This window comes from Lithobates pipiens, unplaced genomic scaffold (genome assembly GCF_037356315.1).
Source record: "Lithobates pipiens isolate NorthernLeopardFrog02 unplaced genomic scaffold, aLitPip1_a1.2 Scaffold_8, whole genome shotgun sequence".
Taxonomy (NCBI): domain Eukaryota; kingdom Metazoa; phylum Chordata; class Amphibia; order Anura; family Ranidae; genus Lithobates; species Lithobates pipiens.
This window is the reverse complement of record NW_027507903.1, coordinates 74980684-75006940: the sequence shown is the minus strand read 5'-3', so window position 1 is coordinate 75006940 and position 26257 is coordinate 74980684. Positions and strand designations below refer to the sequence as shown.

At 40.5% G+C, this 26257-nt stretch overlaps 1 protein-coding gene and 1 long non-coding RNA gene across 8 annotated transcripts in view; one reads left to right on the top strand and one right to left on the bottom strand.

Annotated features, from left to right (window-relative positions):
* Nucleotides 1–293, bottom strand: part of LOC143964249 (uncharacterized) — a 40353-nt gene extending 40060 nt beyond the window's left edge. For both annotated transcript variants that reach the window (XR_013271107.1, XR_013271106.1), the window contains exon 1: nucleotides 58–293. This is a non-coding gene — a long non-coding RNA (uncharacterized LOC143964249). The remainder of the gene's footprint in view (nucleotides 1–57) is intronic.
* MYO5A (myosin VA) overlaps nucleotides 1–26257 on the top strand; it is a 285827-nt gene that overhangs the window by 54334 nt on the left and 205236 nt on the right. For 4 of the 6 annotated variants that reach the window (XM_077474306.1, XM_077474309.1, XM_077474308.1 and 1 more), the window contains exon 1: nucleotides 620–784. The exons of 1 other annotated variant lie outside the window; for it this stretch is intronic. In XM_077474306.1, the coding sequence (XP_077330432.1) occupies nucleotides 752–784 (33 nt within the window). In that variant the 5' untranslated portion in view covers nucleotides 620–751. Of the gene's footprint in view, nucleotides 1–619; nucleotides 785–26257 lie in introns of those variants that run through there. One more of the 6 variants, XM_077474310.1, reaches the window with a different exon arrangement.

The following is a 26257-nucleotide window of genomic DNA, read 5'->3' as shown; positions in this document are numbered from 1 at the left end:
TTTTTTGAACCCTTGAGTATTTTTGCATCCCACGATAATGGCATGAATGACACTTACCTAAGCATATAGCCAGCTGGGTATAACTGTTGGCCAAGTGATGACGTCTTGTAGAAAATGTGTTTTTCTTCAGACTGTGTATTATCATTGCAAGCCATTCCATCATTCAGGGAGCCCGTTCATGATCAGCATGTCTGTTGAAAAAAGAAAACACCAATAACCTGTACAAAAACGTATCTCTGATTTAATGTGACAATTCTCCTACCACATAGTATTTTTTTTTTTTGTGTGTCTTATTGACCAATGGCAGGTCTGCTGGATGGACAGAGAGTTATATTAAGGACTGTCACAATGTTCGTCAGTTGATGCAGGGTTATGTAAATTTTGTATTTTTGTGCATGAGATTGATGTGCTAATAGTCGTTACTACTGATTTTTTTAAGGCCAAGGGTTTTGATTATCACAAGACCACATATTTATATTGCGTTCAGCATAACACAATTGGCCCTTTGAGACTTTCGTATCCATAGTGGTGTGTGTTGCAGGAAATGGGCACAATGAGTGAATTCACAGCCTGGGAATGTCATGTCACAAGTCCATGTTTGTGATTTCCATGGGTTCTTAGTTCAGTCTCTGGGAACAGATGATCCAGCTTGGTCAGTCTTGGGAGGGATGTCTGCCTCTCATTAATTCTGGCGCTGCATCACCCAATATGAATGCATTAGATTCTTTATCCTAGAAATTACTATTGAATAATGGAGAACTTTTTAGATTATGCCTATGTGAAAGTAAGTATCTGCCATTTACTTTCTGCGTATTTCCCATTGTTATGGGTATAGTCTCCATATATTTCACATTGTAGGGTAATATTTTGCTTAATTTGCAAGTAAGACCAATTACCATATTTATGAATAATTTTTAGAACTATTACAATACAGTGGGTTAAAAAGGCAATGGATATATTATGGAGGTATTGGCAAAGGTTCTAGGGCCAACTTCATGGTCCTAATTGTTGTAGGGTGAAGGCCCATGGTGTCGGTAGATAGGAAAGAGGAGACTTTGAGAGGTAGCTGAAGTTAAGCTGACCATACCTCTGTAAAATATAATTAGAAAATTTTCATTTTGAGAATGTTTGATTTTCTAATGATGGTTATAATGGTAAGAGGTCAAATTGATAATGGTTTTCGACCATAGTGTTGAGAAAATTAAAACAAGAAAATTTTCTTGAACAAATGAATTCCAATTGCAATTGTGATTTTCATTTGGGAAAACTTGTACGTATTGTAATGTATTCTACTGCTTGGCATAAAACAAAACTGTTTAATAGGTCTGGATGAAATTTTGATGGCTTTCAAACAAAATTTGTTGATTCAATGATGGCAAGATAGAATGGTCTGACAAAAGATTTTTCATAATTTCTGCACAAACCTAACAAAATTCTACTGGTTTGTGGCCAGCTTTAGGAACTAGTTGGATATTTTAATGTCATACTGGGAGATATTTATTGACTAATTTCCTTATCTGTGGGGTTAGGTATCAGATGTGTTTAATTTGGGTCTTGTGGTTTAATGGGGCCACTAGGAGAGCTTATTTCTATTACTGTGATCTGCAAGTGTGTATAATTTTTAGATACGTACAGCCTGCTGGTATTATTGGCTTTAGATTTTCCACTAGGGGCTTAGCATTAATGGTTTTATATTTCTTTTCCACCAACAGCTTGGTGTTCTGTTATCTCACGCTAAGAGATGCATGTGGGTGTCAGGGGATAAACTCATAGTCTCAAGTGTTTGCTTAGGTTCTTTTGAACACCAGGAGCCTGGTAACAGAGCAGAAGATGCATACATAGCATTTTAGATGTGTATAAATTACATACCAAATTTTATTTAGGTTATAATGCCTGCTGTTATTCAGAGGAAACTATAGGAGCTGCAGAGGTGCAGCTGTCTATGGATCCTGAATGTTGCGTAGCTTGGGAATAGCTACTACTTATCTTACCAGTGATTTCTAAAAGTAGAGGTGATTTTATTTTATTTTTTTGACCCATGCAGCATAAAATAGCCCCTGAAAAAACAAATTTAGTGTGGAGTAGTTTTGCTAATTGAAAGTAATTTTACTGGACAAACCAATTTACTGACCAGGCTATAGGTAAACATTATGCTGTGATGGCGGAGAACATTAATAGGAATATTTTAAAGGTTATGAAGATAAACTAATTTGGTAGGTATATTTTCACCCCTTACCTGTCAGCCAAGGTCTGAAAGTACTATTATCTACTTTATCCCAACAATCACCCAACTGTAGTAGGTACAAGATGGAGCCCACAAGCAGACTAAACTGGACCCTTTTCCCTGCCCCGCAATGGCAGAAATGCATATTTCTCTTGTTTGAGATGTACAGTGTTACTTCAATTGTATTCCAGGATTTGCTTGTCTTGGGCTGAGAAAACTTTCAATAATTTTAATTATTTACATAAAATCTCTGAAATCTTTCATTAAGGTCTTTGTTATATAGTTTAAAACCCATGCCATAGATACAATATACTATTTATCATAGTATAAGAAAATATTCCACATTCAGTTTTTTTTTTCCCCTCAAAAAATGGCTTTGGGAAAAAATAAACTGAAAAAATCCTGTTTTTAAAATAGCTTTATCAAAACTATAACATTTTGTATTCCTCCTCATTGATTATTGAATTTTTCTACACAAGCATTGATGCTGTTGTAATAGCCCTTGTACACACGGTCGGACATTCCAACAACAAAATCCGTCTGATTTTTTCTGACGGATTTTGTCCGAAACTGGTGTGCCACACACGGTCGGACAAAGTTGTCGGAAAATCTGATCGTTCGTAACGTTATGACGTTTTTTTTAGTTATGATGGGACTAAGTTCAGGCTAGTAGCCAATAGCTTTGGTCTAGGAATTTGATCTGAGCATGAGTGGCACTTTGTCCTATCTGAATTCTCTACAAATGATTCTCTACAAAGTGCCAAAGTGATTGGACAAATGGTCGGAAAATTTTATATCCAGCTCTCAAACTTTTCGACGGAAAAAGTCAGATGAAGCCCACACACGGTCGGATTATCCGACAACACGGTCCGATCGGACATTTTCTGTCGGAATGTCCGACCGTGTGTACAAGGGCATACAGTCCATTAGAAAAAGCATGCAGCCGGAGCAATGTATCATCCCTATCACATCCCCATCTCATCCCTTGAAACTCACAGCTTCCAGTTTTAGAAGATGACCTTTCATTATGACACTTCCCTGTAATGTAGGAGACAGGATAACAAGGTTATAGGAAGTGAAGTCTGTCACGGGCAGTTTTGAGTGTCTACAGGCCTTAGCTAATTTTATTTCTAACAGTTTAATGATTGGCTGCTTTGGTAAGGCATGTCTACTTCTCTTTTAATAGGATTCTGCATTGTTTGATGCTAAATTCTAGTATTTGTGTCGTTGATTCCACTGGGTTATCTTTTTTTTTTTTTTTTTTAACAAAGTTTTTATTGAACAAATTAGCAGTACAAAACACATGCCAACAGGCATCAAACAATTTGCATGACAACATCATTGGCAATGGTATTTGACCCTTTTGGGGGGGCTCAACCCTTAGACATACACCAAGCAAGATATAGTATCAACAATTGGAAATCCAAAAAGAGGTGTGTTGTTTCAAACAATATTAGTCAACACGCTTTACTCCCTATAGCTAGCATGTATACATTTGAGGAGAGTAGATAAGGGGGGGGGGGGGGGAATAAGGTGAAGGGGAAAAAAGGCTGAGGAGAAAGGGGAGGGGGGTTAAGTGGGCTGAAGAATAGGAAAACTAGGTTGCATACACACCATCTTAAAAGCATTTACCGTAACAACGCCCAAATGTCCTTGGGCATTGTCTGCTTTCATATTTAATTCTATATACGGGTAGGACTGAGTTAACTGTTTTTGGCCGAGAGGTGCGGGTAGGGGGCTCCACAGATTTCCATCTCAAAATAAATTCTCTTCTTGCGTGAAAGAGAGTAACGGTTAGGCAGAGCTTAATGTATCTATCTCCCTCTATGTCCTCCAAGTGACCCAGTAGTAGAACAAGAGGGTCTAGAGGTACGTTTTTGTCACAGACATCACTCAGAGTTGTAGCCACCGCTTCCCAGTAAGGGCAGAGTTTGAGACTGGACCAGATGCCAAAAAGTGCCAGTCTCAAGGTTACATCTAGTGCACCCTGGATTTACCTGAGGGTATATATGAGACAGTTTCTGTGGGTATAATATGCTGTACAGAGGAACTTTAGTTCTGGCTCTGGAAACTGAGCCTCAATAGTATGCCGTAATTGCCAATATCATAAATTCGAAGGATCTAGGCACTGAGTATAAGCGCCTCATTTTCTGAAATACGTTTACTAGCCACCATTACGTGTTTCAGAGTAGTGATTCCCTTTTTGGCCCTAAGTGAAGGGTCCGGGATAGTATATAAGTGAGGAAGCAGATGATTGCCTCATGGAGGGGTATGCAGGGAGACATGAAGAGGCTTCCTGTATATTGCTCTAGCTCACTGTCAAACCCTTATTGTAGTTTTAATAGGAGCTGTCACTAACGGATGAGCTCTAGCTCCCCGGGACACCAGATTACTCGAGGCTGCATGTGAGCTCAGTATAGCCGCCTCCAGTTGCGCAGTTGGGTTTTGTCTGGGCTGGGAGAAATACCAGCACATCATGACAAGGATGGCCACCCGCCCACCCAGTAAAAAAGTTGGAAATTCTGAAGCGCCAGACCCCCCACTTGGTTGTCTTTTGTATTGGGTTCTGTAAAATGGAGAGCTGTTGGCAGAGTTGACTATTTTCTCATACTAGACACAGTTTTTGTTTTCTTTGGGGTATAATTCTAGTGGAATAATTCTGGAACAGCCGCTATGTGAACTTGATTAGTGGTGGTCAACTTAGTAACTATATAGGGTGCCTCTAGTCCAGAGGGCTGTGTATGTGATGGTTTTGTAAATTTGCTTTTAATTAAAAAGATGGTATTTAAAATGTAGGAATGACCAATACAGGGCATTTTGCGTTACTAAATGAAAAAATTGTGAATTTTCTGTGACATTCTGCCTTTTGAAATACATTGAAGTCAAAGAGGAATGTAAACTGTCCTACCTTTTTTTTTGGACCCACCAGTGCTTTTTGAGGAGTTCTCTCCCCAAGCCCTTTCCCTGAAAAAAAACACTGACTAAGCAAAAGCTTTTACGTGTTAGCCCAGCCAAAACTGTTTTGTTTTTTGTGGCGCTGGATAGCGTGGGGAAAAATTAGAAAGCCCTGTTGTGTTTTTACTGCTATCTGGAGTTCCACTGAAGAGATTTCCCTTGGTTTACTGTCATTTCATCCAGAGCATCCAACGTATTTGTTGAAATTTAGTTATTGATCTATTGCTTTATTTAAGGAATCATTTTTTATTTAATTAAAATTATTATATTACTTTTTTTTTTCTCTTTTTTTCTTTTTTAACGTGAAGAGGACATCTAGATAATCTAGTGCCCCTTGTGCACTGCTGCTGCAGGTGGTGGAAAGTCAGAGCTATATCAGTTCTGCTCTGTTTAAATCGGGAAGCTGGTGTCATAGAAATGGTTTATGGTGTCACTGAGGATATCATGGCACTCTCCCTTTAAACAAAATGCTGAAGCATTATGTTGAACTGTGCTGCTTTGGAGTGCTCTAGTGCAGTGCTCTATAACAAGCCTAGGAGATGACCAGTACACCCCTTTGGCATAGTGCTGGACCACGGCTGTCATTGACAGTTGGTGGTTCAAGCACTAAAGTCCACTGGAGTTGCTAAGACTCGGTGTGCAACCCGCGGTGGTACACACCCAAGTCTGAGGCTAAGGTCCATGTGGAGAAAAAGTGAGCACCAAGCTACATGTAGGTTACCAGAAATGTAAAGGAACATTTGCGTGAGGTCAGAACTATCTTGGTGTATTAATCTAAATTCAACAGATTCCCCTGGAATCTTGGATTTTCACCATGTCCTCTCCTAGAATGACGTGTGTGTATTTTTGTGTTTGTTTTTCCATATTTGCATCAGTTTATATTTGCTATATATATATATATATATATATATATATATATATATATATATATATATATATATATTATATTGTACCTGCATATATTAGAGCAGTGGTCTCCAAACTGCCTGGGAACCAGATGTGGCCCTTTTCTTGCTTTTATCTGGCCCTAGAGGCACTATATATACTATCTTCATAACTTGTACCTTTGATGTCACCGATGGCTCATAAAAATTGTATATCATAGACTGAACTCATTGTTTTTCAGTATGTTTGCAATATGTTGGAATTGCTCGAGCAAGAATGTATTTTTTTAACAGCCCTTTCAAAGAGTGAGAACTTGGCATCTCCTTTTTAGGAGAAACACAAAGACTTGCTGGTGCGAAAAGAAATTCATAGCTCTGTTGCATTATTTTTTTAGAGGTATCCAAGCTGGCAAGGGATATGATGACTGTAGAGTGTGTATTCTGCTTTAACACTTAGAGATTGATTTTTTTACCCTCTTGAGATGCACACCATAAATTATTTGTTTACTTGAATGACCTTAACGTGAGTGACCATAAAGACCCTGGTAAAATGATTAAACCCCCCTCTTAATTGTATTGGTTGTATGACCACAGACCAAAACAGGCTATACACTAGTAGATTTTCAAATGAAAATTTGTTTGAAAATTATCAGTACATTCGACAGCTTTCCAAATTATTTTGTTTGAAGGTAGTTCAAAATTTTTTTTTTTTTACTTTTAACATTGAGTTTTGGAGTGAATGACGTTTACCAAATTAATTCACTGTTCGAAATCTGTTCATCTGAGAAAACTTTTCCATCCTGATCATTTGAATTTTCTTAGCACTGCGGTGAAAAACTAACATCAGCTTTGACCCCACTAATGACTGCAAAAGTGAATGAACAGCCCTGATACGAAAAATGTTAAAAAATCTAACTAAAAATCTTCTAATGTATAGCCAGTTTTAGCTGCCTTTTAGGAAGGCCACTCGCCGCCATCTTTGCATTTCAGTGGTAACCAATAAATATTAACTGCAATTTGTTACAGCCCAAATACCCTAAAACACTTTGAGATGGAGCATGCGGTCCTAACAAAGCATGACTACATGGGGTCAGAACTGTTCAAATTCGATTTGGACTGCTCTGGTAGGATCTGTATAGTTGGACATCAGTGCATGTCATCAAAGGATGTAATGTATTCCGTACATACAGTTGTGCTCATAAGTTTACATACCCTGGCAGATTTTATGATTTCCTGGCCATTTTTCAGAGAATATGAATGGTAACACAAAAACTTTTCTTTCACTCATGGTTGATGTTTGGCTGAAGCCATTTATTATCAATCAACTGTGTTTACTCTTTTTAAATAATCACAACAGAAACTAGCCAAATGACCCTGATCAAAAGTTTACACACCCTGGTGATTTTGACCTGATAACATGCACACAAGTTGACATAACGGGGTTTAAATTGCTATTAAAGGTAATCATCCTCACCTGTGATCTGTTTGCTTGTATTTAACCACTTGGGGACCGCCTAACGGGGATGTACGTGATTTTTTTGAAGAGGGATATCTCGGTAACGGCAGCAGCTGCTGCCACAACCGAGATGTCCATCTCTTCAGGCGGCGGTCCTCTGTACGATAACGGTGGTCTCCGCGGCGGATTCGCCACGAGATCACCGCTATCGGCGGCGGGAGAGGTGCTCCCCCCCCCTCCCGCCGCCCTCCCGCACCTTCCGCCGCTTACCGGAGCCGTCGGTAGCGGCGGAGGCGATCGGGTCCTTCCATCTGCTGGGCATAGAGACAAGTGAGGCTAAGATGGCCCCCACTCGTCTCTATACCATAGCAGGGCGGAAGCGACGTCAAAACGTCACTTCCGCCCATACCTCTTAAAGGTATATTTTTTTTTAAATGTCAGATTTTCTTTTTTTTTTTTTTTTTTTTTTTTTTTTTTTTTTTGCATTTTAGCCCAAACATGAGATCTGAGGACTTTTTGACCCCAGATCTCATATTTAAGAGGACCTGTCATGCTTTTTTCTATTACAAGGGATGTTTACATTCCTTGTAATAGGAATAAAAGTGATCCATTTTATTTTTTTTTTAAAAACAGTGTAAAAATAAATAAAATCAATTAAAATAAATAAGAAGAAAAAAAAAATTTTTTTTTAAAAACACCCCGTCACGACGAGCTTGTGCACAGAAGCGGGCGCATACGTGAGTAGCGCCCGCATATGAAAACGGTGGTCAAACCACACATGTGAGGTATCGCCGTGATCGGTAGAGCGAGAGCAATAATTCTAGCCCTAGAACTCCTCTGTAACGCAAAAAATGCAACCTGTAGAATTTTTTAAATGTCGCTTATGGAGATTATTGAGGCTAAAAGTTTGTTCGCCATTCCACGAGCGGGCGCAATTTTGAAGCGTGACATGTTGGGTATCAATTTACTTGGCATACCATTATCTTTCACAATATAAAAAAAAATTGGGCTAATTTTACTGTTGTCTTATTTTTTTATTCAAAAAAGTGCATTTTTTAAAAAAAAAGTGCGCTTGTAAGACCGCTGCGCAAATACGGTGTAAAAAAAAGTATTTCAATGACCGCCATTTTATTCTCTAGGGTGTTAGAAAAAAAACAATATAAAATGTTTGGGAGTTCTAAGTAATTTTCTAGCAAAAAAAACAGTTTTAAACATGAAAACACCAAATCTGAAAAAGAGGCCTGGTCCTTAAGTGGTTAATGTGTGTGTTTAAAAGGTTAATGAGTTTCTGGACTCCTGACAGACCCTTGCATCTTTCATCTAGTGCTGCACTGATGTTTCTGTATTTTGAGTCATGGGGAAAGCAAAAGAATTGTCAAAGGATCTGGGGGGAAAAGGTAGTTGAACTGTATAAAACAGGAAAGGGATATATAAGGAATTGAGAATGCCAATCAGCAGTGTTCAAACTCGAATCAAGAAGTGGAAAATGAGGGGTTCTGTTGAAACCAAACCACGGTCAGGTAGACCAACTAAAATTTCAGCCACAACTGCCAGGAAAATTGTTCAGGATGCAAAGAAAAACCCACAAATAACTTCAGGTGTAATACAGGACTCTGAAACCGTGGTGTGGCCAATTTAAGATGCACAAAGAGGTACTTGAAGAAAGATGGGCTGCATGGTCGAGTCGCTAGAAGAAAGCCATTACTATGCAAATGTCACAAAGTATCCCGCTTACAATACCTCAAACAGCACAGACAAGCCTCAAACCTTCTGTAACAAAGTAATTTGGAGCGATGAGACCAAAATGTAGCTTTTTGGGCACAACCATAAATGCTACATTTGGAGAGGAGTCAACAAGGCTTTTGATGAAAGGTACATCATTCCTACTGTGAAACATGGAGGTGGATCACTGATGTTTTGGGGATGTGTGAGCTACAAAGGCAAAGGAGATTTTGTCAAAATTGATGGCAAGATGAATGCGGCATGTTATCAAAAAATACTGGAGGAACATTTGGATTCATCAGCCAGGAAGGTGTGCATGGGACGTACTTGGACATTCCAACATGACAAAGATCCAAAATACAAGGCCAAGTCAACCTGTCATTGGCTAAAGCAGAATAAAGTGAAGGTTCTGGAGTGGCCATCTCAGTCTCCTGACCTCAATATCATTGAGCCACTCTGGGGAGATCTCAAACGTGCCGTTCATGCAAGACAGCCCAAGAATTTCCAGGAACTGGAGGCTTTTTGCTAAGAGGAATGGGCAGCTTTACCATCTGAGAAGATAAAGAGCCTCATCCACAAATACCACAAAAGACTTCAAGCTGTCATTGATGTTAAAGGGGGCAATACACAGTTTTAAGAACTTTTTGATCAGGGTCATTTGGGGAGTTTCTCTTGTGATTACGATTTAAAAAGAGTAAATACAGTTGATTGATAATAAATGGCTTCAGCCAAACACTAACCATGAGTGAAAGAAATTTTTTTGTATTATCATTCATATGAAAAATGGCCAAGAAATCATAAATTCTGCCAGGGTATGTAAACTTTCGAAGCAGAACTGTACATACCAAATAACCCTTGTCCTTGTTTGTAAAAGTGTGAGAGGGTGGACAGTTTCTTCCTTTATTCGCTCACAATCACCTTAAAGCAGAGCTCCAGCCCCCTCTCCACAAAATTAAGTCAGCAGCTACAAATACTGTAGCTGCTGACTTTTAATATTAGGAGACTTACCTGTCCAGGAATCCTATGATGTGGGCACCGCAGCCGATTTTTCCATGGGCTCTCGGGTGTTGTCGCCGCCATTCCTCGCAAGGGAAACTGGCAGTGAAGCCTTGCCTCATCACAGCCGGGTCCCTAATGCGCATGTGCAAACCGATTTCTGAATGGCCCGGTGCCAGTGGAAGGAGAACGTCTCCCGGAAGAGGGGATGAGTACCTGTCAAAAACAGGTACCCGCTCCCCCCCGAAAAGGTGCCAAATGTGACAGTGGAGGGGGTGAGGAAGCAAACATGCGGACCTTCCCATTTTGCGTGATATTCCGCTTTAATGGGTCATTATCATTGTTTGGAGCAACACAAGTTAATTCAGTAATAAACAATGTCTGTCTTTTTTTTTTTTTTTATGTGTTCTTTTATGCTAATATATGCTATACCTCTGTGTTGAAGTTGTCACTAAACTCTTGTTTAAAAAATTATTTTTATTCAAATATGTATTTTTATCTCAAACTTGTATTTTCTGTTTCTCTCAGACGTCCCCAAATTGCTTCTTTTTTTTTTTTTTTTTTTTTGCTGCTGTGATTTCACTTCTTTTTAGAAGGTGGCTACGCTCATTCTCCATGGTCCCACGATATGTAGGAATGTAGCCACCCTCTCTAGCTCACTCCCACAATGAGCTGTGGACTATGAACTAGGACTGTGCAGTGTCCATATAGCAGTGCACATGACCACAAGTAGTTAGATGTGTATAGATTATATTTTGGAGAATAAAAATATCTTTTAGCGTCACTTTAAGGCCTCATTCAGACGAGGCGGATCCGTTTGCATGGAGTCCGCCTCTGTTCGGCGGCTCAGCGGGAGTCCTCTCCGTTGATCTCCGCCGAGGCGGCGGATGACAGGTCCCTTTCTGCTCACTGAGCGGGGAGGGGCTTGTCAAGCGCCGCAGGATTCCATGGAGAGATAGGATGAAAATGGACAGCATGTCAGTTTTCATCAGATCTCACCCGATCCGATCGGACCGGGTCGGATGTCAGCGGACATGTTACCGCTGACATCTGTTGCTCCTAGACTAGCATGGAGTGCCCGTTCAGGTCCACCGTCAAAACTGACAGGCGGACTTGAACGTTCCGACAGTGTGAAAGGGACCTTAAGCTGACTTCCAGGAATTCAGCCACAAAGTGCAGGCACACTATGAGTTCCAAGGAGGTGCATGACATCTCCTGGGCTTATCTCTTTTATTTATATCCAGGGTGGATTTGATTTAAATCCTGTTTTTAAACCATGATTTAAATCACTGGTAAAAAGGTTTGCTTTAAATCAACACGATTGAAATCATAATTTTTAAAGAGCAACTGTCTTTTCTGTCCCGTGGCTGCTCCCCCTATGACCCGCTGTTGACACACCAACAGTCCTATTCACTTTAATGGGAAGGCTGGTGATGTGGCAGTGACACAACAAGGCGAGGGACGTGGCGACAGCAGGTGAGTGGATGGCCGCTACCAGGAGCTGCCATGATGGATCTGAAATGACAGGTGTTCTTTAAATGTAAGGACTCATTCTTGCTGGTAGTTAGAATCTTTAATATTTGCAAACAAAATTAAGGTTTCCAATTTAGAATAATGAGCTGCCAGGTTAGTAAAACAGCGATATCAGAACAGATTCAATCATACAGTTTGTAGTGTACATAGATTTGAAAAACAATGGAAAAAAGGAATCTTCCTGAACTTTGTTTTATCTCATGGTTACTGTGAAATTGTGTGACTGCATCAATGCAGTGTGAGTGCATGTTATCTTAGCTTGCAGAGCTTGGATTCATTAAATGAGTTTACCAAACGTTTACAAAAATGTAAATATTGCAGAATATACAGCCTCATGCTATATAACTAAGCTCCATTTCATGCCGAATAAACAAAATGATTATGCATCTTAAATAGAAAACGATCTTTAGATAGATTTGTACTCCAAAAGCAATTTGTTAAAATAAACTTGATAAAACACTCAAAAAAATCTAATTTTAATAAAAATCTAATTTAAATTAATTCATGATAAATTATTGATTTTTATCCACCCTGTTTATATCTGACAGGTTTATGGCTCTGTTATAGCATACACTGACACTCAGGGTTGTGAAGGAGGAGAGGGAGGTACACACAACAGCTATGCCTGCCCCTCCCTTCTGCTGCCCATTCAGAGTAGCCTTTGTCATTTGTCAATGAGTTCACATAATGCAAAGACTTCTGTGATTGGACAGGAGGAGGGGCAGGCATAGCAGCAGAACTGATTCTAATGTTACCTAGTTACATAGATACATAGTTAGTAAGGTTGAATAAAGACACCAGTCCATCCAGTTCAACCTGAGTGAGTGTCTACAGTTGTCCCTATCCCTGTACATTGCACACTCACATCGGTCCCAACCTCAAGGAGCCCACAATCCAAGGTCCCCATTCATATACTAGGGCCAATATTTAGACAGAAGCCAGTTAACCTACCTGCATGTCTTTGGAGTGTCGGAGGAAACAAGAGTACCCGGAGGAAACCCACGCTGGCACAGGGAGAACATACAAACTCCAGGCAGGTAGTGTCTTGGTTGGGATTTGAACCAGTGACACTTTTTTCACTGCTAAGCGAGAGTGTTAACCACTACACCACTGTGCCGCCCTGACTACATCACTGCGCCTCCCAAATACACATCTGTGCCGCCCTTGTCATGTTAAAGATGCTTATAGCTTAAGCATTTAGCTATAGCCATCTTTCCGGAGTGCAATAAAACTGTCAGATAACAATAAGTCTAAGAGATGTCATGTAGCTTCTTGGACTTAACTCTTACTGTGCTTTCAATTTTTACAAAGGAGCTGAATTCCTGAAATTTTGCTTTAGGGCACTTTCACACTTAGGCCCTGGGATGTCGGCGGTAAAGCGCCGTTTTACCGTCCGCCAGTGGCCAAAAAAGGGTTAAAAGCGCCCGCAAAGCGCCGCTGCCCATTGATTTCAATGGGCAGCGGCGCTTTAGGACCGATTTATACACCGCTCCTGAAGCACCCCAAATATGCTGCTTGCAGGACTTTTTTTACTGTCCTGCCAGCGCACCGCTCCAGTGTGAAAGCACTCGGGCATTCACTCTGGGGTGCGAAGAGAGGTGCTTTACATGCGCTATTTTTATCGCTATAGCGCCTGTAAAACGCTTCAGTGTGAAAGTAGCCTAAAAGTGACTCTAAACATAAACAATTTGTTTTCTTTAAAATAACAAATATGTTGTACTTGCTTGCTCTGTGCAATAGTTTTGCACAGAGCATCCCATATCCTCTTCTAATCGCGTTCCCCGCCGACGCTCCTCCCCCCACCGAGTGCCCAGTCCGCATGCCAATACATTAATATAAAGAACCTTCTAGCTTTAGAACCACTTTAAGTTTTTTATTTACAGCAGGGCCAGTATGAATCACCAGATGCCGAGCTGTCTCTATGTAACCAGCACTGCTAGAAACTATGCAGTTCAAAGGTGGAAGTATTCTTCCCCCAGGCAACTGACGGCCTTTTAATGGGTCATACCAACAATACAATTTACCAGCTGTCTTGCCTTGTCTTTTATATTAGAACAAAACATACCTAAACAAATGTTGGCTGCTTGGAAACTATAAGGTTTGGTCAGTTAAATTACATCTTTTTGTTTTAAATGTTTTCACATTGAAAATGATGGTTGTAAGATTCCTTTTCTTACCTTCAGATCATTTAAAGAGATATAAAAGGTATTAAAGCCTTGTTTTTTTGTTAAATCAGAAAAAAGTTTATTGAAATGTAACAACTAATATACAAACACACATACTGCCTGTACAACAACTTACGGAAGTGTATAATGAGATATTGTAGGAAAGTCGCAGAGATGTACAAGCACTTAGCATCACATCAGGGAAAATAGACAGAGTAGTTATAACACATACATTTCAAAATTGCACATCATACCCACTTGCATTGGCTACCAGATCAGTAAACAGGTTTCCTTGTGTATCATATAATAAAAGAGAAACATGGCATACTTGTAGTGGTTTTACACAGAGTAGCCCCGATCCTCCTCTTCTTGGGTACCATGCCAGCGCTCCTGACCCTTCCCTCCTGCCGGGTGCCCCCACAGCAAACCGCTTGCTCTGGGGGCACCCAATGCTCCTTACCCTCGGCTCTGTGTGTCCATTAACACATGGAGCCGTGGCTCGGCCCTGCCCCCTCTGCCTCCGGATTGACTCACTGGCTGTGATTGACAGCAGTGGGAGCCAATGCCTCCCGTTGCTGCCAAAAGCCTAACAGGAGTGCGAGTTCCTGGGGAAGCAAGGCTCTTGTGGATATCGCTGGATCGAGATGGGGCTAGAGCTGGGTGATTTTTGTAAAAAAAAATAAAAAACTTGATTCACAATTTAAATCAAGTTTTAAAAAAAATTAAAAAAATAATTATGGACACCACGCCGGTCCTGGGGAGCTGCAGGCAGGAGTTTTTAGGCGAGGCCGTGGCTTCGTCCTAGTCCGCGGCGTCCGGCCTCACCTAAAAAAAAATCACATCGCAGCACATCAGGACCACATCGGTGGTGAAAAAAAAAAAACGCTTTGCATAAAGTTTTGAATCGATTTGACCTCTCAACTCGATTCAAGATTAAATTTTTCCCCAGCCCTAGAGGGAGCTCAGGTAAGTATTAGAAGGGCTGCTGCACACAGAAGGTTTTTTTACCTTTTATGCGTGAAGGTAAAAAACCTTGTGCCTTTACAACCACTTTAGGACCATTATGACTTTGTCATAGGGCAGAGCTAGAGTATCTGGTTGACAAGTCTCCTGTATAAATACTGAGCGCAGGCAGGTTCTTTATTGTACAGAAAACATTTTTTTTTGGCTAGTAAATTACTTGGAACCCCCAAACATTTCTATTTTTTTTTTTTTTAAAAGCAAAGATCCTATAGAATAAAGTGTCAGGTTTGGAAATTTTTTATGTCACGCGGTATTTGCACAGCAGTTTTTCAAGCACAATATTTGGGAAAATGCACCTTTTAAAATTTTAATGCAAAAAAAAAAAACACAATATAAATATAAAAGATGATGTAATGCAGAGTAAACCGATACCAAACATGTCTCGCTTTAAAATTGCAGCGCCGACAAACAACGTACATTTTACTATCCATCAGCGACACTTAAAAAGTCTTTATAGGTTACCACTTTATATCTACAGAGGGAATTACTGCCCATGATCTGACATTCACAGTGATACCATTCGCAGACGATTGCTGTTTGCGTGCACACAGGACCGACGCATGTATTCACTTTTGCACGCTAGCACGGGGGCACTTTAATAAAAAAAAATTTAAATAATGTATTTATTTTTTTGCTTTGTTAATAAATTTTAGCATACAGACAGAAGTAAATGGCTGCACTACATAAGGAGATAGAAAGGCAGCACACAAATGTCAAAATTAGGTAAAAAAGTAAAACAAAAACCATTCAATTTCATGCCACAATGTTTATTTTTTAATTCTACACTGTTGCTTTAATTTTTTTTTTTTAATCACTTTTATTGCATTCACAAGGAACGTAAAACATCCTTGTGACAGCAATAGGCGCTTGACAGGTACTCTTTATGGAGGGATCTGTGGTCAATAAGACCCCAAATCCCGTATTTGCACTTGCAAGCATTCCAAATGTCAAGATCTGCATTTTTGAATGCTTTTGATTTTCAGAAAAATGGCGCCGTTGGCAGCCAAGTAAACCGGTAGTGATGTCATCGCTTCTGGGTTATCATAGTGGAAACTCGATGAAAGCCGATTCCGAGAGAGCCACGGAAGGCCAACCACTTAAAGTCAAATGATGTACCAGATAGGTGATTTGGCGGCAAGTGGTTAATTTTCTTTTCTTTTTTCTTTTTACTTTATTGCTATCACTAGGGGCCTTTGGATTACTTCTACAAGAAAGGCGGTTGCTGGCTGGAAAGATAAAAAAAAAAAAAATACAAAGTTCTTGGTTGCAGCTTCAGCCATGATCTTGGTATTAACCACCAGCTAACAGGACATTTTAATGTGTGTGTCAGTCGGCAAGTGTAAATAGTGCACTTGGTGCCAATAATAGCATCGTGTCCATGCAGACAGCGCATGAATGGGCTCTGAGCAGCGGTCCCTGGTGTGCATTTAGCAGGAGTCAACCTGTGCCTTCACATGGGTGCTCATACAGAAGCACCATCTTCCATATTGGTTTGACCTTCCTGACAACAATTTAGGACTTTTCAATGCCACATTGAACTATCTCAAAAATGTGTATTGCACGTCTGAATAAATACTATTTGGATAGTTTTTTAAAGTGGTTGTAAACCCTTACAAACCACTTTGACCTACAGGTAAGCCTAGATTAAGGCTTACCTGTAGGTCCAAGCAATATCTCCTAAACCTATATGGTTTAGGAGATATTTGCCCGAAAACGGGCACCGCTGTCTACGGCGCATGCGCCGTAGACAGCGGCGCGCATGCGCACTGAGCGCGGCATTTCCAAGAATGGAGCTGCCGCGCGTGTCGACTCCCGTGCGCATGCGCGGGAGTGACGTCATTGCGGCTTCGCCGAATGACAGCGGCGGAGCTGCGAGACGCCACCAGCAAGATGGATGCAGTGGACTACAGGGGACAGCGGCGACTTCGCTGGCTCCTGTGTCAGGTAAGTGACATATAATGGGCTACTATGCGATGCATAGTAGTCCATTATGCTTTGCCTTTGCAGGGAATGAAAGAGGAAGTAAGCCCATCAGGGTTTACTTCCTCTTTAATCATCTGGTATCTGACAATATTAAAACTATTAGAAAGTCAGAGTTAGAATTTTGCCAATGTTCACCACAAACTTGGCGAAATAAAAAAGGAAGATCCGCTGAACTAGTAATAAATTGAGCGTAATTGTTATACAGTGGATATAAAAATTCTACATCCCCTTTTAAAATGTCAGGTTTCTGTGATGTAAAAAAAATGAGACAAATATAAATAATTTCAGAACTTTTTCCTCCTTTTAATGTGACCTTTAACCACTTAAGCCCCGGACCATTTTGCTGGCTTAAGACCAGAGCACTTTTTGTGATTCGGCACTGCGTCGATTTAACTGACAATTGCGTGGGCATGCGACGTGGCTCCCAAACAAAATTGATGTCCTTTTTTTCCCAAAAATAGAGCTTTTTTTGGTGGTATTTGATAACCTCTGCGGGTTTTATTTTTTGTGCTTTAAACAAAAAAAGAGCAACAATTTTGAAAAAAAGGCATTATTTTTTACTTTTTGCTATAATAAATATCCCCAAAAATATATAAAAAAACTTTTCCCCCTCGGTTTAGGCCGATACGTATATTTTTCTACATGTTTTTGGTTAAAAAAAATCGCAATAAGCAATTATTGATTGGTTGGAGCAAAAGTTATAGTGTTAATAAAAATGCAATAAAACTATCCCCTATTTTGTAAAGATTTTTTTTTTTTTACTAGTAATGGCAGCGATCTGCGATTTTTATTGTGACTGCGACATTATGGTGGACACATCGGACATTTTTGACACATTTTTGGGACCATTGTCATTTATACAGCAATCAGTGCTAAACAAATGCACTGATTCCTGTGTAAATGACACTGGCAGTGAAGGGGTTAACCAGGCGGTGGCAGTGTAGGGGTTAGGTGTGTCCTAGGGGCGTGTTTCTAACTGTGGGGGCGTGGCTGTGGTTTACAGATCACTGATCTCTGCTCCAATCACAGGGAGCAGAGATCAGTGTCACTTGTTGCTAGTCGTTCTCCCTCCCCGTGACACAATCGCGGGTATTCCCACGGCGATCGAGTCTGCGGGACCTGCGGTCGACTCACGGGGGTCCCGACCGGTACGCCGCCGGCGGCGCGCACGCGATGGCACGGCGGCAATTTTAAATGGACGTACCTGTACGTCAATTTGCCTGTCTGTGCCATTCTGCCGACGTACATCGTTGTGTGGCGGCCGGGAAGCGGTTAAACTGTACAACTCCGTTAAACAAGCTGAAATCTTTTGGGTGGAGGAAAATATAAATAAAAAACTAAAATAGAATAGTTGCATAAGTGTACACACCCTTAAACTAATACGTTGTTGACGAACCTTTTGATTTTATTACAGCTCTCAATCTTTTGGGGTATGAGTCTTATCAGCATCTTATCTTGACTTGCCAATATTTGCCCACTCTTCTTTGCAAAAACGCTCCAAATCTGTCAGATTGTGAGGGCTTCTCCTGTTAACAGCCCTCTTCAGATCACCCCACAGATTTTCAATCAGATTCAGGTCTGGTCTCTGGCTCGGCTGTTCCAAAACTTTAATCTTCTTCAGGTGAAGCCGTTCCTTTGTTGATTTGGATGTATGCTTTTGGTCGTTGTCATGCTGAAAGCTGAAGTTCCTTTCTAGCTTTCTAGCAGAGGCCTGAAGGTTTTATGCTAATATTGACTGGAACTGTTCATAATTCCCTCTACCTTGGCTAGGTGATGTGTGGTTTTATTTTTGCACCGAAAATATTTTTTGGAATCATGGCTAAAAAGTTCAATCTTGGTTTCATCAGACCAGAACACATTTTCCCACATGCTTTCGGGAGACTTCAGGTATGTTTTTGCAAAATTTAGCCGGGCATGGATGGTTTTCTTCATAAGAAAAGGCTTCCGTCTTGCCACTCTACCCCATAGCCCAGACATACGAAGAATACGGGAGATTGTTGTCGCAAGTACCACACAGCCAGTACTTGATACCAGATATTCCTACAGCTCCTTTTATGTTGCTGTAGGGCTCTTGGCAGCCTCCCTGACCAGCTTTCTTCTCGTCTTTTCATCAGTTTTGGAGGGACATCCAATTCTTGGTAATGTCACTGTTGTGCCATATTTTCTCCACTTGATGATGACTGTCTTCCCTGTGTTCCATGGTCTATCTAATGCCTTGGAAAATAATTTTGTATCCTTCTCCAGACTGATACCTTTTAACAATGAGATCCCTCTGATGCTTTGGAAGTTCTCTGCGGACCATGGCTTTTGCTGTAGGATGCCACTAAGAAAATGTCAGGAAAGACCTACTAGAATAGCTCAACTTAATTTGGGGTTAATCAAAAGCACGTTAAATGATGGCAAGTGTGTGCTGACTCCTATTTAACACGAGTTTGAATGTGATTGCTCAATTCAGAACACAGCTACATCCCCAGTTATAAGTGGGTGTGCAGACTTATGCAACCACAGTATTTTAGTTTTTTATTTATCCCCCCCCCCACCCCAAAAAAAAAACAAGATTTCAGCTTGTTTTTCAATTGACTTTTACAGTTTCTAGGTCACATAGGGGTGGAAAAAGTTCTGAAATGATTTATTTTTGTCTGATTTTTATTTACATCACAGAAACCTGACATTTTAACAGAGGTGTGTAGACTTTTTTTTTATATCCACTCTATACTGCAGATTGCTTTTTATGCATATTGATGTCATAACTTGACGGGGAAAATCCATCGCAGTCACATGGGCGACTCAGCATGTGAATCATTGTATGCGGCAGGAGGAATGTGAACTTCAAGGGAACACGTGGATCAGTGTTGTGTGTTCCAAGAATGATTTGATCAAACATAACGTTGTTCAAGAGTCGCATTGTGTTTTCACACCGATCAAATCTTCCTTGAAAGATAAAGTCAATAGAAGAAGGCATTTTGGGTGTGTTAGTGCTTGCATTTTTTTTCTTTAACAACACAACCAGTCCAGCTGGTAATGGTTTGCTCCTGTAGCCTCCAACTACCTACATACAAAGATTGGTAAGTACCAAAAATAATCCAAAATATTCACTAGAAAACCAAAAACTTCATTAATTGCAGATTACTACTCCTTAGAGTGGTGGCTGCATTCATTTTCATTCTTCAAGCTTTTGCTTGATCTTTACCAGGAGATCCTACAAATAACATACTTCCTGTCCTTAGGTGGCTACATCACTCCACCATTGTATCTAGAGGGAGCCATGGTTGACACCCTAGGCTGCACTTGTGATAAGGACTACAAGCACGTCCGTATACAATATCTTCATCCCCATTATGTAGTGGGCAGGGCAATGAGTGGTTAAAGTACAACTAAAGGCAAAACGAGTGGAGAGGGATTAGAACACCTATCAGTTTTTATTGCTGTCTGTGTCCCCCTTAGGGAAATTCATCCTCTATTTGTCATGGTTACGATTATCATTGATGGTAAAAGTAAAAGAAAATACAAAATTTTGGAGTGGTCCCCAGAAAAGTAATAGGGGCAAAAATTTCCAATGAGGACACTAGTTCTGGTGACATGGTGGTCCCAAAGAGATTCCCTTTGAGGGTATTTCCTCTCCCTGCCTGTTTTGGCTATGGGAGGAAGTGAAGGTAAATCTCCCCAATGGTACACATATGGCAAAAATAAACCTTACAGGGTTTATAACGCTTCCGTACTCTATCAAAAAGTAAAAAAAAGTTATACCTATAGTTCTACTTTAACAGAACACAACATAGCTAGGAAAAAAGACACTCCTTAGAAGGAAAAATGATGTGGCTTATCTGGCAAGATCGAATATTTTCTGTATTTGCTGAAAATGTTCTTAGCTTAAAAACAAAAAATAAGAAAACTAATGCAGCAACCACATCCAAGGATTGTAAGCAGCAATGTATTACATTTTTGTTCCCGGCTTTCGCTATCTTTTAATGGTATTCCCAGAACTATGGCAGAACAAGTAATAAAATACATTTTGTGAATGAATATCCAAAAAGGGATCATATAAATATACTGTTTTGGCAAGCACACGGCCAATTACCAACCTAGTTAGAAACGTGATAACATTATCACTTTACCAGTCTAGGTGCAAGCTTTCCCCGCTGATTATCAGATTGTACAGCAATTACTCAGATATTGAACAACTTACTGATTAATGTTGAAATGTCATACAGGTGGTGTGTTCCTTATCTAACGTTCTTTCAGTAATTGGTTTTAAAGTGGACCTGACCTAAATGTTTCTTAGGTAACAGTTCCGATGTTCTGGTATCTGCAAGATCCCCAACTTTTGCCAAAGTTAAAGTGGAACTTATATATTTATTTTTACTAGTCATGGCGGCGATCAGTGACTTATTTTGGGACTGCAATATTGTGGCGGATAGTTGGACACTGACACTTTTTGGGGACCAGTGACGCTAATACAGTGATCAATGCTAAAAAATATGCACTATCATTGCCCTAATGACACTGACTGTTATACATCTAGGGTGATCAAAGGGTTAACTGTGTTCCTACTGAGTGTTTTAGTGTACTGTGTTAAGTACTTTTACTCTGCTTTGCAGAGACACAAGATCCATACCTTCCCTCCTGTGAGAACAGTGATCTGCCTTGTTTACATAGTTAGATCGCTGTTCTGGCTCCCTGCCTAAAGATCGGCGGATGCTGGTGGCCACTGTGTATAATCACAGGCTGTTGGAACTCTCACACATGTGCAGGAGGGGCATTATTTTGGCCTGGCCAATGACAGCAGCTGGCGATCGAGTTCCTGGAAGCCGACTCTATTGAGATGTCAGCGGCTGGCGGAGAGCTCCATGATGTTGCATCACTCGACGGAAGGCGAGTACAGTTCCGCTTTAAGGGCTAATCCCCACCTCTGTTTTTAAATGTTTAAACTGTCACTTACTAGAATTCAGGGTCACATGGGGACACTGCACTCAGTTTAGCAGGGGGTCCATTAGCGGATCCCCTGCTGAATCAATTTTGTGACATTTGTGCCTGATCATTTTGAGAGCAGACTATGGTAGACCTGTGTTGGATCTATGGGCTGCCAGGTGTAAACTGACTTATGTCTGTTTACAGTAGACTACCTCTGATCTGTCATGTTTAGGTTTGGAAAATGGAAGTTCTGCTGACTTATAAATATATATATATATATATATATATATATATATATATATATATATATATATATATATATATATATATAATTGATTTATTTATTTATTTTACTTTCCTTGCACGTGTTTGGGTATTCTTTGCTAAGTGAATTTGTACCAGAGTCACTAAGAAATTTTCCCAGTCTATTTGCCTTTGGTAATTCAACTTCTATGGATCTGATGCCCATAAACACAAACCCTATCTTTCTCTCCTTGTGTCTCTTTGAAGCTCCAGGACCAGTATCTAATTTCTTATGTTGCTGTCACAGGGGCAGAAAGTGGGGTTGAAATTATCTCGACAGAGTCAGGAACTCCAATAAAAATCTCAAAAGTATTTACTCATCCCAATTAAAACATTTAGGGGTTTGGCTTTTCTTTTATAGTGATAAAAATTATAAAGCACTATGGCGTTTCTAAAGGTTAGCAAATCTAACAGAAATTTCACATTAGAGAGCTATTACAGTTAAATTTCACAATTCTATGTTGAGTTCTTCAAGTGCGTGAAATAGAAGTGGTTTTGTTTCATCCTTCTGTAGGAGGTGTGAATTAAGTCTAAGTGGCAGTGGCATAAGATGGAAACTAAAGACTGTACATACACTGCTTTTCCTGCAGCGTCCCTTATGAATACTCCGACTGTTGCAAATGGAAAGTTGGAGGTGGCTGCTCAAATGCTGAAATAATGTTATGCTTCCCCTCGGGAACATGTGAATTAAGAACTGTGAGTTTGAAATACACCATTTCTTTTCTAAGGCTGAAAAAAATATATACTTTGGTAGTGACGGGGGGCCGAGAGACACAGAAAATGTACTTTTAAATGTATTTTTCCAACAATAAAACTGGATAGCTGTAGTACCTTCTTCTGTAGATCATCTAAATCAAATCGTTAGAAATAAAGTATACGCCACTACCTTAGAGCAGCTTTTCTCAACCTCTTTTAACACAGAGGGACCCTTAAAATAACTGGTTTCAGGAAACCTCAATTATACGTTTTTAGCCTGATCAGGGATCTCCAAACTTTCTAAACAAAGGGCCATTTTATTGCCCTTCAGACATTAGGGGGGCTGGAATGTGGTCTCCTGGGAGTAGAAAATGCCCTGGTGTCAGCGGGAGAAAACAGTGCCTCTGACTTAGTGCTCAGGGGGGTTAAAAAAAAGACATAAAAGCTTTGGTCAGTAGGAGCTGGAACAGTGACCTGTCATTTGTATTTGGAGGAATAATGCATCATCTGTGGTGTCATTGGGAGGAATAGAGCCACATTGTAGGTGTCTTTGGGAGGAATCATGCCACATTGTTGGTGTCAGCGGCAGAAATAGTGCTCCATCGTTGCCGTTATTGGGAGGAACAGTGCCCCGCTGCTGGTTTCAGTGTGAAGAATGGCTCCCTGAGGGCCAGATAATGGCAAGCAAAGGGCCGCCGTTTGGAGACCACTGCACTGTATCTGCAGCTCGTACATTAGTATGATGGTAAGTGGAAAGACTGCTTCTTACACTTATGGTCAACGGAGAAATCTTGGGGTTCCATAGAACCTTGGTTGATAAAGGCTGCATTCGAGATTTAGGAGTTGTAGGTTTTATACCACCATCCTACTGATTTCCAGTCATCTTCTTCTGTTTTTAAAGTGCTGCTGATGCTTTAAATATATAGTAAATTTGAATATCACATTAAAAACAAATTTAACATTTTGTTGGCCAACACCTTTGCTAGAGATCAAAATCATTTAATTGGTCTACAGCTGTTAATAGTATAAGGTGTAAAGGGCACTAATCCACTGCAACCAATCACAAGTCCCTTACGAAAGCTATACCAGTCTAGAATGGTTTCTAATTGGTTGCTTTAGTACACATTGTGCCTTGCACTGTTTTGTTACAGCCCAAAGAGATATTAAATCGTTCAAAGATAAAAGAATAATTCCAAACATGGTATAGTTTTACATAGTTGCATCAGTCCAGCTTGGACCTATATAATTCTGTATTACCATACCAGGCCGATGCCTCTGGAAGCTGGAAATCGACAACCACTACTCCAGTGATCTTCATTTGCTTCCTGGTCTCATGCTGAGCGGCTAGACTCTGAACACAGGAGGCCACCACATGGTGCAGGCATCACTGCTCCACCCCTCCACCTTATCCAGCCTGTGGTTGCAGGAAAGAAATTCGCACATCTATGGCCTGCCTAAACATACAAAGATAACGTTTTATTTTATCTCACTGATATTCTCTACTTTGCCCCCCTTGGGCAGCCTATGAACTTCAGCACTGCAAAGCTTCCGTCAGCCTTCCTCTCTAGCTAAGCAAAGACGTACAATCAAGGCTGAAAATGTACATATTTTAATTACAGAACATAACCTATATTTTTTCGGAGGAAGGGGAGGGGAAGAGTTTGCAATAATGAAGTGACTGCTCTGGGCTTCAACAAAATGGTGGCCTAAAGCAGGAAGAAACGGGAGCAATGCTAGAGGCAAATTGCAGCACACATTAATTTTGGTAAAATAATTATTAATGTGGAATGTATGTTCTTTTGTTAAAGAGCATTCATTTTTATCAAATTGTTATTAGTAAAGTTCTGCTGTAAGTCCAGTTGCAGCTTTCAAATCTGTCCAAATCTGTCCACGTGCAGTTGGTCCTAAATACTTACGTCTTTCTAATCTGAGAAGTGACAGAGTCATAAATTGACAGTAGTAAGAGCTACCTGAATTTGCCACACATGTGGGTAATGTTACCGATACTGGTGCAAATTCTTGCCTGGATTAGGCGCAGGTAGTTCTTAAAGCGGAGGTCCTCCCACCGCTGCAAAAATTAAAAGCCAGCAGCTACACCTACTGCAGCTGCTGTCTTTTAATAATAGGACGCTTACCTGTCCTGGGGTCCAGCGATGTCAGCACCGCAGCTGATGTTTCCATCAGTTGTCGGTGCTGCCATCGCGGGTAGGAGAACCCAGCGGTGTAGCCTTACGGCTTCACGTTGGGAACCCTACTGCGCATGCTCTCTACTCCCCTCCTCTCTCCTACTGGCTCGACGGCAGGGGAAGGAGGAGGGAGATGAGCGGCGACGTCAACAGCCTCAGCTGTGGCTCCCGGAAGTGGGATCAGGATACCTGTCAAAGACTGGTATCCCCCCCCCCCCCCCCAAAAGTGCCAAATGTGGCCCGGGGGGGGGGGGGGGGGGGGGGACAAATGAGCGGAAGTTCCGCTTTTGGGTGGAACTTGGCTTTAAAGGAACTACTGCAAGAAAAGTGACACTAGGGCTATATTGAATTATCCTAAATGTGTTCACACTACCAAGGCTTTTAAACATGTATAGGACATATGTTTGTTATTTATGGGTCAAGATCTGTATCCAGAAAGTAGATGCTGAGCCTGGATTATGCCGGAAAAAGAATAGTGCTGGCATTTTGAGAAAGGAAGGTGAAATTATTAGCAGGGGGACTACTGTAATCCTAAAGGTAATTCATACCCATATTTGTTTAACTTACACGATACTTGGCATGCATTTTGTTTTTAAAAATATGATGCTAAGTCTACATTAAATATGCAATGGTATACCCATAGCACTGATAGTCCTGTTTTTCAGGCTAATAAATAATTCTGTGTAATAATTGGGTCAGTGATTGCTAATTTGGTTATAAAGAATAAAACGTGCTGAAAGATTGTCTGTGAGATGTGTTATTTATATTATACGCATTAATTTGTATATCTATACTCTTCCCAGAACTAGTCTGTGTCTGCAGGAGATAAACTTGAATCAAATTGTAATAGCACTACCACATCATGCCATTTATATACAGTATATTGTATCATTCCTCTAGGATTTTAATTGTTTTCTGTCCCCATTCTGCTGAATCTATTGTTTAAACAAGATGTGACAAAGCAACACTAAATTAATGAGCTCTTGGTGTAGGCTGACGCCTAGGCCTGCAGGTTATGAGTCCTTAACATCTGTCAGAGCTTCACATTAGGCCTGCAGGCAGTTAAGTCTCCATGGTGATTGGGTTCCTGCTACATGGAATTACTGCATAGTGAGAATACTGGCAGGCCCTGGATTTTTACCAGTTAAAGTGGTAGTAAACCTCACACAAGAAAGAAAAAGAAAGAAAAAAGAAAAAGGGGCTCCTGCAACATATTGTGA